General features: G+C 35.5%; 1 protein-coding gene across 1 annotated transcript in view; it reads left to right on the plus strand.

Moving 5' to 3' along the window:
- KCNH8 (potassium voltage-gated channel subfamily H member 8) overlaps positions 1-14,045 on the plus strand; it is a gene marked incomplete at both ends in the record, with an annotated part of 183,384 nt that overhangs the window by 65,990 nt on the left and 103,349 nt on the right. Inside the window, one exon of the mRNA XM_080610383.1 lies at positions 8,685-8,816. Coding sequence (XP_080466509.1) covers positions 8,685-8,816 — 132 coding nt within the window. The remainder of the gene's footprint in view (positions 1-8,684; positions 8,817-14,045) is intronic.

The following is a 14,045-nucleotide window of genomic DNA, read 5'->3' on the forward strand; positions in this document are numbered from 1 at the left end:
TGTTACAAAGTGATGGGCTTTTCATTGCTTACAGATGCTTAGAGATTAGTATTTCCACCCGGGTGCCCTGAGCTTCCAACAACACTTAATATGAATGGCTGTTAGTAATGCTGAATGCACTTTTGCATTTTTTAAAGATCTATTTCATTATACAACTTTCTACACATCCATTTTTGGGAAGAGAGGTAGGTATTTACCTATTGTACTACATCAGACCAGTCACTCTTCAAATTTTCTCACAATTTTATGGCCACACTGAGGCTACTGATAGCCTCTCTCTTCTTTTTCTTAGTTTTAAACCACATTTTAGCTAAAAACTGACTTGTTGTCCCCATGCTTCACCTTGAGTTAGGCTGGTTTTTGGTTGAATAAAAATCAAAGTACCATTTCTTCTAATGGCTACCTGCCTTCCTTCTACTGACATTTTCTTATTTTGTTCATGATCCCCAAATCCACACACTGGATCATGGTATAGACTAATTGCCACCTCCCATGCTGACAATTGTGATGGGGTTTTGCATTAGTTCCCTAGTTTTCTGGAAGAGCAGGAAGAGGGTCATGGTAGCATTATGTGTCAAACTCTCCCACGGATTTGGCTAGGAAATTGCAAAAGCAGTCTGATTTTATAGAGCAGTTAAGTAATTAAAAGGTTAAAACCTGCTACTTTCCAATCTGCAGGGTTACTATAATTCTTTTCAGGCTCAGAGTGTGTTTACAGCATGTGCTCACATGGGTTCAAGTGGTGAACTGGGAAGTTTAATCCTCTCTACAGTGTTTTGTAATTCCACAGTGTTTCAAAACCTTTCTGCACAAAAAAAATAAACCTGACAGGATGGAGATATCAGTCTGGATCCATGACTTGACCCCTTATTATGTCCCAGCTTTAGCCACTTCCTTCCAGAAAGGTGTCCATGGACAGCAGGTGAAGTGCAGGTTGAATTATGAGCTCAACTGAAAATCCTCGAGCTTGCTGAAAACTGCTGATTAATATGAACAGATACAATTAAAATGATAGGAACTATAGAGGCACTGTTATTCTCATTAAGCAAAAAAAACTTCTCTGAACAAACTTCATGGAAAAAGAAGTGGAAAATTCATTATCAGTTTCTAAAACGGAGCTTTGCAAATGTAAGCAGAGAAATAACCAGCAGAATGCACTTTCTGCATGTAACATCTGTCTAAAGCTATATGAACAAGCATGAGGCTGGGACCAGCACCTCTCCCAGTGCTGGAAAACGTCACATATCACAAAGTCCAGACCTTCTGTTTCTGCCACTGGAAAAGACCCTAGAAACAGGGTCCTGAAAGTGTCTTGCATAAAGATATTTTGTTTATATTGTTACCACTTGGTATTTGAAACTCGGTGGAAAATTTTCTTTGTAAAGTGCAGTGGTCTGTTTGATATTGCTGTGGTTTTGTTTACAGGAAATTTCATGTAATTTTGAGACTTCTTTTAAAGAGAATAAATAATGAACTTAAAAGCAAAATAACATCATTTGAAAACGTGCCTGTGTTTAGATGAATGTAAGCTATTGCTTCTCCTGATGTCAAAACACCAGACACAATTTCAAAGTCCTTAGGCAGCTTACAGGGAGAAACTGAGAGAAAATACAAACTGTGTGTGTAAATATATAGCGTTTTTCATATATATAATTATATACATAAATATATATGCACACATACATACACATATAGGAGAGATCATCCTGGCTTAAGAAAATTTCTTGCTTTATTTTTTTCCCAAAGTACATCCCTCAGTAGACTGAGAAATCATATTTACTGCTGTGATTACATCTACATGTTGGATTAGCAGCTCTGAAAATCCAAAAGGAATAAAGGCCATAGATTGTAAGCACAGTTTTAACAATATATTTCAAAAATATAGTAATCAAGGGAAAAGAAACTACTCATTTTGGGATTGCTCAAATCTAAGCAATTAAAAAAGCAGAATTCAACTGAAGAAAGTAGACTAGGCTGCTCAGGAAGACTTGAGCCTATTTCTGAAACAGTCCATATAATAATATTGAAGAAACAGTATTTTGGTTTGGTTTTTGTTTGGTTTGTTTTGTTGGAGGTTTTTCCACTTCAACTGTAGATACTTATAGAATCATAGAATCATAGAATAGTTAGGGTTGGAAAGTACCTTAAGTTCATATTTATTTATATAAATAGTCTGTGTCAATTAGTACATTCCCAGGAGTCAGCTGACAAATGCTGAATACCTGATACTATTATGACCACGACAGAATAATGATCATTGGAGGTGGAGGAAAAATAAACTGCAGACTGATAATATTTGTGAATCCGTCCTGAAGTTTTTGCATTTAAGCAGAGTATATTTCATTGACTTAACTGAGTTTTTAGATAATCCTGTGTATTTTGCTAATTGTTATAAATGTAACCTGGTAAACATATTACATAGGGGAAGTATTTATCTACTTAAATGCAGTGTTTTTTTTCTAAGCTGGATGGAGATAGGAAAAGGAAATTAGAGCTGACAAAAAGTAAGTAGTACACAGAAGGATAATGTATGTCACATGGCTTTAATAGGCATCACTTAGCTTCACTGCTTTTGCTCAATGAAAACTAAAATATAACTAGAGGATTTTGAGATGAAGTTTTTTTAAGTAGGAAAGATAGTGGAATTATAAAAGGAGAGACAGGAAAGCTCAGTAAACAAAGCTGAAATGTAGATGTGCTGGAGTTCATAAATTAGTTTGCATAAAATGTGCACTGCAGACTGTGCTAGCTGCTGCATGCAAAAAATATCAAGAACACTAAGGCTGGAAAAGTTATGCACTCAAACTAGGAGCTGCCATAACAGGCAATGTCTGTGTTCACATAGTAATATATGGAGATGGGTTAAGCCTGTCTCTGCTTATCACTGGCAGTTTACAGGAGAAGCAAGGATAGGAGATTGCTGAGCTAAAAAGTGTCTCTCTTAGAACATCCTTTCCCTCTGTCCTTCTCTCCATCATGGCAGTGATGGCAGAAAAAGTTAGGCTGGGCAACATGATGTGAGTCACTGGCAGTACTGGCAGTACCTGGCAGCACAGGGAACACAGCGTAGGTTGAAGTTCAGATCAGAAAAAAAGGATGGAAACACATGAATGGGTGATTTGCACATTCTCTGATGAGATGTCATATATTTTAACATTTCATGTGGTATTCCATTGCCTATACAGATGGATGCAGAAATATTTTTAACGGAATTTTCTAAATTAGCTCCACATGTTTAACACCTAATTTTTCATACTGAAATGCAATTTTTACTTTGTTATCAAGGTATCTTATATATCACCTTCCCTCTACCGAGTTCTTGACATACCACTGTATTCTGGCTTAAGATATTTTGGAATGGATTTACAATGACTGTCAAAACTTGCAGGGAGAGTTTCTGACAGGATACAAGCATGATCAGTTTGCCATACAGAACCTGGTGAAACAAGTTCTTGAGCCCTTTTTACTACTTTTATGAAACTGTTGGCACAAGCATCAGTGACCATTTAAGTCAGTTATCTGATAGCCCATATGTTGTTCTTGTTAGTGTTCCCGCACTATTGCCAGACCAAAGACTTCACTAAGGTATAGCACACAAGCTGTCAGATACAGTAGCAGAATTCAAGGAAGAAAAAGTATGGTAGATTTCGTTAATACATAGGTGTGTTTTCTGTAGAGATGATGGAGAAGAATGAGGTGTTTATTTGCTTAAAGCAGCAAAACTTTGAATTATCTGTGTTAATTGATCATTGTCAAGTATTGATGAGAAAGTACTCTAATTATAGCTATATACTTTTTCTTCCAGCTCCACTCCCTTTCTGTTTAGTTCAGTTGGCTTTTTTTTTTAAAAAAAAACCCACAAACTTAAAAAGCATTGTTTTTTTCTTTACACTTTGCTCTCCTCAACAAAATTTTGACATCTTGTCAAAACATTCAAAATGAAATGTTATCAATGACACTGAGAATCTTTGGATAAGCTAATGAAAGAGAGAGCTTGGTTTCCCCGGGCAAAGTCTTTGGCATCCTGGTCTGTCAGTCTTGTAGTCCCCACTTTTTGTGATGGAAAAGTGGAAATGAGCATGCTAAAACTTCTCTGGCATTATCCTGTATCCAGGAGCAGGTTTATTTTGCTAACAATTAGTAACACTGTCAATGAGACCATGCTGTAATGCTGAAGATTTGCATCAACCTTATTGACAAGTTGTTACAGCCATCTATATAAAAATATTTTTATCTTTTGCATAACAAATCCCTGAAGTTGGGGTGGTGAGTTTTAGTGGTTTTGAGGCTTGATTTACATCTGCTTGAAAGAACACTTAGTTGACTAAGTCAAATACTGAAACAAAGAAATCTGTCATATTTATGATGTTTTGTGCTGCCTAATTCTGCCCCCTTATGCATATATATCATGACAATTATTTCTTGAAGAGTGATTGTCTTGTGCCACAAGACTTGTGTATCTAATATGCAAAACATTTAAACTGTCTTTTTTAATTCAGGTACTCAGTTTTTTAGACTATGAAACATTACATTTGGTTAGTCTGGTATGTTACGTACACATCCAGAGCTTAATGAAAGACCTCTTCATCTATATCCCTCTTCTTCTCACCACAGTGGGGTAGACGTAAATTACAGGAATTTGTTCATTTGTTATTTCCTCCCTTTGAGTGACATAAGTGGTAACACAAGCTGGCTTGGTGTCTGTCTGGAGGGTGGTGTGGCGAGTAGTCCTGAGGAAGTGAAGGTCTAGAAGTGGGTATAACTACTGACAGTTGATACGTGGGAAAAAGAGGAAGCCTTAAACTTATCTGCCTGGACAAAACTATTCCCAGGCTGTCAAAAGCAAAAGAAGAATATAGCTTTGCATATGTATCACTGGTTCTAAGTAATTCATAGGAGTATGTGTGGCTAAGATGATATTGCAGAAAAGCTCAATTAAAATTTTTATGAGGGTGCAAAATCAATTTTTGTGAAGAATTAAAAAAAAAAAAGTTTGTCAGTCCTATTTCATTTCTATGTTCAATATTCAGATATCCACCAAAGGCTTCCATTCTGAATATTTAATTGTAATTTATCTAAGGTGAGCATGACTAAAGTTTGAGTGAGTATTATCTTATGGTGAGTACACATAGCTCACCAATAGGGCTAATGGTTTGAGTCTGTTCCTTGGTTTAAGCAGGCCTTATCTTCTAGTGAAAGGAATACTTGGCTCTGAAGGCTATTGGCAATCTGACAACAGGGTTTTGTACAGAATCTCCCTTTTAAATTCGTTGGTCTTTTGACCTTTTTTTTTATTTCAGTCTGAGAACAGACTTCTAACTGTCAGAACAAGGAAAGGTAGAAAGGGTGGTAAAGAGAGTGACCACAAAGCAGTCTTTTTTATGTATATATAAAAGGTGGACTATACCCAAGTTGCTTTGTGATAAGATTATGCTTCATTTGATCTCTTTCCTGCTTCCCTGTGATGTGCTTATATAAGCCTTGAGGTTATTAAAATATATTTTGAACCTTCAGTTCATAATGGAAGAGAAAGATTAGACTCCTTTTCCAAGAGTGGTGGCTTGGAGCAATAACATGTGTGTGTATATAAATAAACCTCCTAAAGAAATGTCTTTGATAGGTGACTCTTGACAATACAGAAGATATTAGTGTGCACCATCTGAAGCAAGAAAGGAATTTCTGTCTTACAAATGAGTACACTCAAAAGAATTGTAACAAAATAGAGCACTACATTTTTTGATGAGTTTTTCTTTTGGCTCATAGAATTATATGATGCTGGCTTTTAGTAAAAGCTACATAACAGATTGCATTGGATCAGTATATTTTTCCAGGAATGCTCCTCAATAGTAAAAGACAGCACACTTTGTTTCTTCACAGAGTGCAAAAACAAACTGACCTAGTCCTGACCTAAACTGGATCATCTCCTCTAGTCCTGAAGAGTACTTCATATTCTTTTACTTCTTGCAGAGTAAAGGCAGAAGAATAAAAAAACCAAGCCAACAAGCTCAGCTTAGGACTTCTTAATCTTGACTGTATAAGTAGTCCCAAGACTAACAGCTCCACCATGCAAAGCTTAGTTTGGAACTCTTCAAGAAAGTAATAGCCAACGCATGTATTGGATATGTGTTTTCTTTGCTAGTGCATATAATTTTTGATGCATAATTGCTATACTTAACCACAATATCTTCAGATATATTTACAGAGGATGAGGAGAATGAGGACAGATAATGACCGAAAATACGATTGAAAAGAAAAAACAAATGACATTAAATGGTGACAGGTTGTGGAACAATTTCAGTGACTAACGTTTACCTGCAAAGAATTTGAATATACTTTGATTATACAAAAGAGCAAATGAATTAAAATACGAAATGTTAAATGGATGTGTCTCTATTTCTAATGATGAACCATGTTACAATAACTTCCTAAAACCTATAAATCTGCCTTTTTAGATAATATTACTGAACGTGTTTCTTTGATAACTGAGTTAGATTTGTTTGAACATGGGTGATGATTACAAGTTTCTTCCAGGAGCCATCTTAAATAACTAATTTCTGTGTTTGCATGTGGCTTGAAAAGGCATGAAACAACTGAAAAGAGTCAGATATGCTTTTACTTCTGGAGGAGATTCAAACACTTGTTTAAAAGACCGTTGCAGCTATTCGTGTTGTTTAAAGGAAGGATGTCAGAGCACCTTCTTGTACAACTGAGACTACTGCTAGAATGCAGCCAGGCAGAGTATAATTTTATAAATAAGAATTTGTCCAGTTTAAGATTTATAATGGGTAAAGTAAAATTGCTCAATGCTGCTGCTTTTCAAATGCATCACTTCAGATTGATAGGGTGATGGCCCTCTATAACACTTCTGGCAGTAACGCTGCTGAGCAGTTTTTCCCAGAAGTTTTGATAAAAGGGTCAAATCTGTACAAAGAATGAATGAAGAGTGTAAAATTAAAATGCAAGAAAAAACAGTAGAAATGCCTTGCTTCTGACATCAGTTCTACCTTCTTTTAAAAGGACTTCTTTGCTTTCTCTGTATTCATCTTCATAATAAGGATATTTAAACCCAATATAAAGAAAATATGCTTCTTCCCATGATTTGTTTCTCCTTCAGTCTTCTTTCTTCCTATTCCCAATTCTCCCTGTCCCTTTTTTAAATACCTAAGTGGAAGTATTACCTGATGACTGAACTAGTAGTGTTGTGCTCAAAGATGCCAGTCTGCCTCTTGGAAGGCTTGACCAGGACAGAGAGGATCTGATGAACTTCCTTTGAAGCATACTGTTGTACCTTCAGCTGTGGTGGTATTTCAAAAGTGAAGCTGCTGGTTCACCTCCCATGCTTACGTATGTCCCTCACAGTCAGGAAACTTCCAGTTGAAAATTTAAATTAGAAAGCTGAATCGGGATCTTGGTGTGTCCAGTTAATTTTCAAAACTGCGGAGTTCCAAAGATAGTGAATAGAGTGGGAAGTGACTCATCTGCTTGCTTTTCCTAAGGAACCATCTAAAACTCAGCTGATCCTTTGGCAGTAATCAGCTGTGGCAGCAGTGGACCTGAGAACTATGATGGGTTTTTTTTACTAATTAAAGTAGTATGTTGGTAAGGAACATGATTGTGGAAGTGTAAGAAGCCCCAAAAAGAAATTTAAAACTAAAAAAGTAATTATCTAGCTGTACTATATATCTTATAAATCATTAGTAGGCTGGTTGGTGGTGGTGGTAGTGTTAATACTCAACTGGGCTGAATGATCCCAGAATGGATGGGATTGGAATATAGGATGTTTGCTGCTATCGCTATTATACTTCTAGTGCATTACCAGCATTTAGGCATTCATTATCTTCTGTTATGAATGGTCTGCATTAACAGCAAACTTACAAATGATGTTGTTGGAATTGAAAAACTGATCTTGCAAACAGGACATGTGACACAACCAGTGACAACAATAACAGTTTATTTTAAACCATATAATTATGTAGCAGGTGTGGACAGAAGTTTACGAGAATTAAAACTATCCCCAAAGTCAGCATTGTCTAACTTAAGTTTTAACAAGGTGAACATTATAGACAATAAGGAAGATAGTTGATATTAATCTTACAGATGATGTATGGTATTATAAATCTCATAATCTGTAAAATGCATGGACTTAATTCTGTTTCTGTTCTAAGGCTGATGTCTGATTAGTTTAAATATCTTTGAATTAGTGGAATGATGCTCTGAGTATCAGGTCTTCTGTCAAGTGATTTTAATGAGTATCAAGTCAGATGGTTAAGGTAGAATGATTCTACAGTAAACATGCAAGTTTCAGATGTCAGGGTAACAAAGTGAAAGCTATTCCAGTAAAATAAGCAACACCAATTGAGAGCGCAAAGGAAAGCACGGTTTCAGAGGAGTAAGCAGCTTCATTAAACTCTATTAATGATCCCTGTAGATAAATTTTGCATTTAAATTAATGTCTTGCTTCTAGGGAAAGCAGTATTACTGAGCTTCAACCGATGATGCAAAGAGATTTAAATGGGCTGAACATCTGTGATTCCCTGACGACTGACCTTCTAAATAAGATTATTTTTATTTTTTTTTTTTAAGAATTACATGAGTTGCAGATTTAGTAGTTCACTTTTTTTTTTTTTTCCCCCTCTCTGCTAAAAGACAGCTGTTTGAATTAAAATCATTCTTTATCCTTGCAGGGTCTTCATTCTGGTGCTTACTGGATATTGTTCCTATAAAGAATGAAAAAGGAGATGTAGTACTGTTTCTGGCCTCTTTCAAAGATATAACAGACACAAAAGTGAAGATTCCTGCAGAAGACAAAAAGGAAGGTTCGTGTAACAACATTGATAAGAACTAACACTGATAAGTTTTTGACAGTTGTACCTACATGAACTCTCCCTCTCATGTACACTTTTCAATATAGAGATCTCATAGCTTTCCAAAGAAGAAATTAATATATGACATGGAAAGAAACATAATCTGTTGAAATTCTTGTTTGTAAATTTTTCTTATATGTGCATTGATCCACATTCTGTAAACATGGAATCCAGGGCACAGAGTACTTTGTCCTTAAATTTGAATTTGTTTTAAAATGCCATTATTTAATTTATTTACTTTCTAGATTTTTTAAAAAGCTATCTTTTAAAATATTCCTCTTGCAAATCTGGTTTCAGCATGGCTGACAGATGGGTGAATGCATTTTTTCATGTTTTTCCATGAGCTGAACATATAACTTCAGAAATTATTTTGCCTGTTGAGAAGAGGATCTATTCCTGTTTCCTCTAATTTTCATTACATTATACAGAATTATTATATTTATTTTGTCTTTAGGAATATCCAGTAGTGCAAGAAACACATTCTCACATTTATTTGCTTCTGAAAGAAAACAACGCAAGGATTCTCCGACGAATTTTGAAAAAGATTGTGTTATACCAACACTTCACGGCTGCCATAACATAATTTTGACTGTATAGTGAGTCAAGTTTTGCTGAATTCTACTAACACAATTCAAAGACAGTGTGCGAGTATGGAGGTTATGCAGTCAGCATTGACCTGTGTTGTGTATCAGAGGCAGTGAACTTATCCTTTACATTTTGTAAAGGTGTAGTGAGCCAAGACATTAGGTTTGCATCTTTTTGGTGTCAACGGAGCTGTCTAGAAAAGATTTTCTGCATGCAGAAAGAGTAACTTTCAGAATTCTGCAAAATTTCATTAATGTTTAATTTTCCAATCTGATACTCTGGGTTTTATTTAATTTTTTCACCCTGTGGTAGTCATTTGATCTCCACATATCTCAGAAAATAAGTAGGTATGGCCTTAGGACTCCTTTTATTCTTTAACTGTTTCTGAAGTGTGGGAACAGTTAATATTCATCTTTTTCTGATTTAAAATATTAGCTTTTCAACAAAATACTTATATTTCAGTTACAGAGAATCGTAATTCAGTAATTTTTTTTAAACCATTTTAGTAATTTAAAACAGAAAACATGCCTCCATGTGCTGCTGAATATTTGCAAACCAACATTTATGTTAACAATGTCTGCCTCTTCTGTACATCTGGACAAATAATTTCACCTTTGTCTTACTTTTCAAGCCCTGAATAGTGGAGGATTTGGGGTTTTTTTCAATCCTTCACTTTTTGCACTGAACATATTTGAGAATTTCTGAGCTGAAAGACTGAAGAAAGGTTTTGAAGTAGTACACAAATAAGTTTTGCAGCTTTTGCTTACTTACAATTTCAACCAATTGCTTCACCTCAAAGTAACCTATTTAAAATATAAAAAATATTTTATCTAGTTTCTCCTAAAGAAAACCTTACTGTTATGGATGTTTTAGAGAGGTACTTTATTAAAACATGATACATGGGGTCATGTAGAAGAGAGATTGCCAGAACATCTGTGCTTTAAAGGTTAATGATTTTCCTTATGAGAGATACAGATTTTCAGGATACCCTCAGTGAGAAATCACATTTGGTATGCCAGTGATAACTTGATATAGGCGTATCACTGACTACTTGTAAAATGACAGCTATTGTTTATGTGATAAACATTTTATAGCTGTATGCTTATTTTAGGATGGATTAAAAATATCTTTAGCGTTTGATGTTTGTGTTAAATCGTAAACCTAAGCAGATTTTAACTCTTATTTGCTGTTGCACATTTAAAAATTTATATTTATCCTGAATAGAGCACAATCCTAAAACTTGGTTTTTCTTTCTCTTTATACTAATTTTAAAATGGGAATCATTTTATGCTATTGTGATACTTGTTTGCATCACAGCAACAGAAAGTATCACTGTGGGGCTCTGCCAAATACACTGTTTTATATAATATAACAAGATAAAAAACCAGGATTTAACCATTTATTCAAAATATTTACAAATAATTCCAGCATTTTAATTTTATGTAAATCAACATGGCTTACTTATATATACTATATATATAAATAAATTATTATGTTAGCTTTTCAAGTAACATTCAAATTCTTCTATGCAAGAGTGATTCACTAGTGTTACAGTGGCAAACATCATCTCATCATTGTCAGAAAAGAATTCCTATTACAATCTATACAACTTGATTCAGTATCTGAAATCTCAGAGTGTTTAGCTTCTAAAAGTAATGGTTAGTCTTAGATTACAACTTCCATCAGGCATGTAGGATGCACTTCTTAAGAGAAAAATGAGTTTACGTTATGTTTAAAGGTATTAAAGATCTCTTTTAATGTTCGGTGGTTAACATCCTTTGCAGTGATTGATACACATTCCCAGATATTTTCACAGTTAATATTGCTAAAAATATAATTTTACTTTTTCAAAGATTACTGAATTTGTCCTTTAAAAAAGTCAGGTAACTTGGAAACTTGCCAGCTGTTGCTATAATATAATTGTCATTATAAGCAGTTTTCTACTGCCTTTTTGGCATATCTATTTTTGTTAGACTGTGTGTGGGAAGGAGAACTTGGATACAAACGTGGTCAGTATAAAACTCTTTTGCCCATGCAAAGCTGTTTTATTATTTTTTTTTGTTTCACTCCATCTCTTCTCTGTTCTGCCCAGAAGAGACTTTTATAATTTGTATGAAACATTAACTCAAATTCCATCTCCTTTTAATTTCCAAACTCCTTAGACAGCTTATCTATCAAAATTCCTTAATGTTTCTTCTCTCCTAAACCCTTGGACCCCTTGGCACTCCACCAGCACTCTGTGGTAATACACTGACTTCTGGTCCCTCCAGAAGTCTTCTCCAGACTCATTCTTCCTCATATCTTTTCCACTTTGATACCATCTGTTTCTTCTTTAAAATCTTGTTCTCCTTCTACTTTTACAGTGACATCTTCCTGAGCTTTATCTTCTGGTTTTATGGCCTCTCTTTTCTTGTGGATTGTCTTTCTACTTTTACAGACCTTAGGAGTTGATACTTTCTTTGATTTTCTTTGGACATTTTCTCATCTATTTTATCTGATCTGTTCATACAACTTCAGTTGCTCCTTTGTGCCTGGTGCCTTGCAAAAGTCCACGTTTTTGCCTGATTTCCCTTTACCCAGCCCAAATGTCAGGTGTCATCTGTGACCCTTTCTTTTGAATGTATCATTCTAAATACAAATTTAAAGGAACTTTTTTCTGCTCTTCTTCTGTTATAAAAGTTTCCAGTGAAATCAGCCCTATCAACCAATGGGAAGAGCAGACTTTGTTTTAAGGCTTTCATATAAGACAAAAACACATGCTTAAGATATTTGGCAGTCTTTAAGAAAAACACATGCCTAAGATATTTGGCAGTCTTTAAGAATGCTGTGACAGTTGATGGCACTTATATGGCTTTTTTGGTTTGGTTTAGATTTTTTCAGTTAATTTACTATCCTTTTCCCCCACCCCACCTCCCTCCTAATTGCAGTGTTCGTAGAGGACTCAGTTTTTCAATATTTCTAATTTGTTTTCAACAATCTACATTTCCCTACCTGTATAAGTTTATTGTAGAAATGGACATTGCTTTCCATCTGTTTAATAATACCTATAATTACCTACTGTTGGGAAAAGGAACTCAACAGCTTTTCTTCCTAAACTTGGGCTCTTCAATCAAATTGATGGCCTTTCCAATATGCAGGAAAAGTTTGGGTTTTCTCCTTCAGAAACTTTCTCTTATACAATTTTATAGGAGATTTATTTTAGCATCCTGACATAAAATTTTGGTAAACTGGTTAAGAGTTCCATTGTGCTTCCAGGGGAAAAGTGATTGAACTGAAAATACCAGACTCCAAATCTGGACTCCAGTATGGTATGGCTGCTTCAGTGCTTTTTAATTTCTGAATATGAACTTTCCGTAATACACTTGGACACATGCTGGAGCTTAATGAAATTACAAGAATCCAAGTAGGGAAATAAGAAATTAAATTAGTCTGCAACTCCTTTTAGATCTCTAATCTGTCTGCAAATATGAAATAATTTTGGTTATATAGATCCGTACAGTGTATATATAATACAGTTCTACTGTTATAACCACTGCTAAAATTCCCTTACTGAATGTGACTCATTCCAACAAGTTTCCTTCAGCCTTTGTTGTTAATCCATTAGTGGTTTTTTAATTTGAAAAAAATTTTATCCCTTTGAAAACAATTATCAGGACAAATTTTCTCAGCTTTATTCCAGTATTACTGTAAAAATGTGTGCAATATATAAAAACCACATAATCACACAAGAGTTGATGTGGGAAGACATCTCTGGAGATTGTCTTCTCCAGTGCTCAACATTCAAAACAGGGTCAGCTAGAACAGGACCATGTCCAGATATGTGCTGAATATCATGAAGGATGGAGAGTTCACAACTTCTCTGGGCAGCCTGTTACAGCGTTTGACTGCTCACAAAGAAAAAAAATCTTTTTCATATATTTAAACAGAATTTCACATATTTATTTTTGTGCCCATTGCCTCTTGTACTTTCACTGGGCACCACTGAGAAGACTCTGGCTTTGTAGTCTTTACTTCCTTCATTAGGTATTCATACACACTGGTAAGTTCTACCCCAAGGCTTCTCTGCTCCAGGCTGAACAGTCTCAGTTCTCTCAGCCTCTCTTCCTATGCTTCAAACACCTGATCATCCTTGTGGCCATTTACTGAATTTGCTCTAGTATGTCCATGTCTCTCCTGTACTGAGGAGCCCAGATCTACACCCAGTGCTGCAGATGTGTTTTACCACTGTTGTAGAGGAGGAGGAATCATCTCCTTTAACCTGCAGGCAGTCCTCTTCCCAATGCAGATTTCAATGCTGTTGGCCTTCTTTGCCACAAGGTACATTACTGGCACATGTTAAACTTGGCATTTACCAGGACCTTTGGGTCCTTTCCCGGCAATCTGCTTGCCTGCTGTTGCCCCCCACCTGGCCTAGTGCATGGTTTTATTCTTCTCTGGTGCAGGACTTTGTTGAACTACATGAGGTTGCTGTTGGCTCATTTCTCCAGCCTGTCCAGGTCCCTCTGAACCATCTTGCATCTTAAGGATCAACAACTCCTCACTCTCAAATTGTATCATCTGCAAACTTGCCGAGAGTGCACTCTCCATTTTCTAAGT

This window comes from Psittacula echo (assembly GCF_963264785.1).
Source record: "Psittacula echo genome assembly, chromosome: 2".
NCBI classification, from domain to species: domain Eukaryota; kingdom Metazoa; phylum Chordata; class Aves; order Psittaciformes; family Psittacidae; genus Psittacula; species Psittacula echo.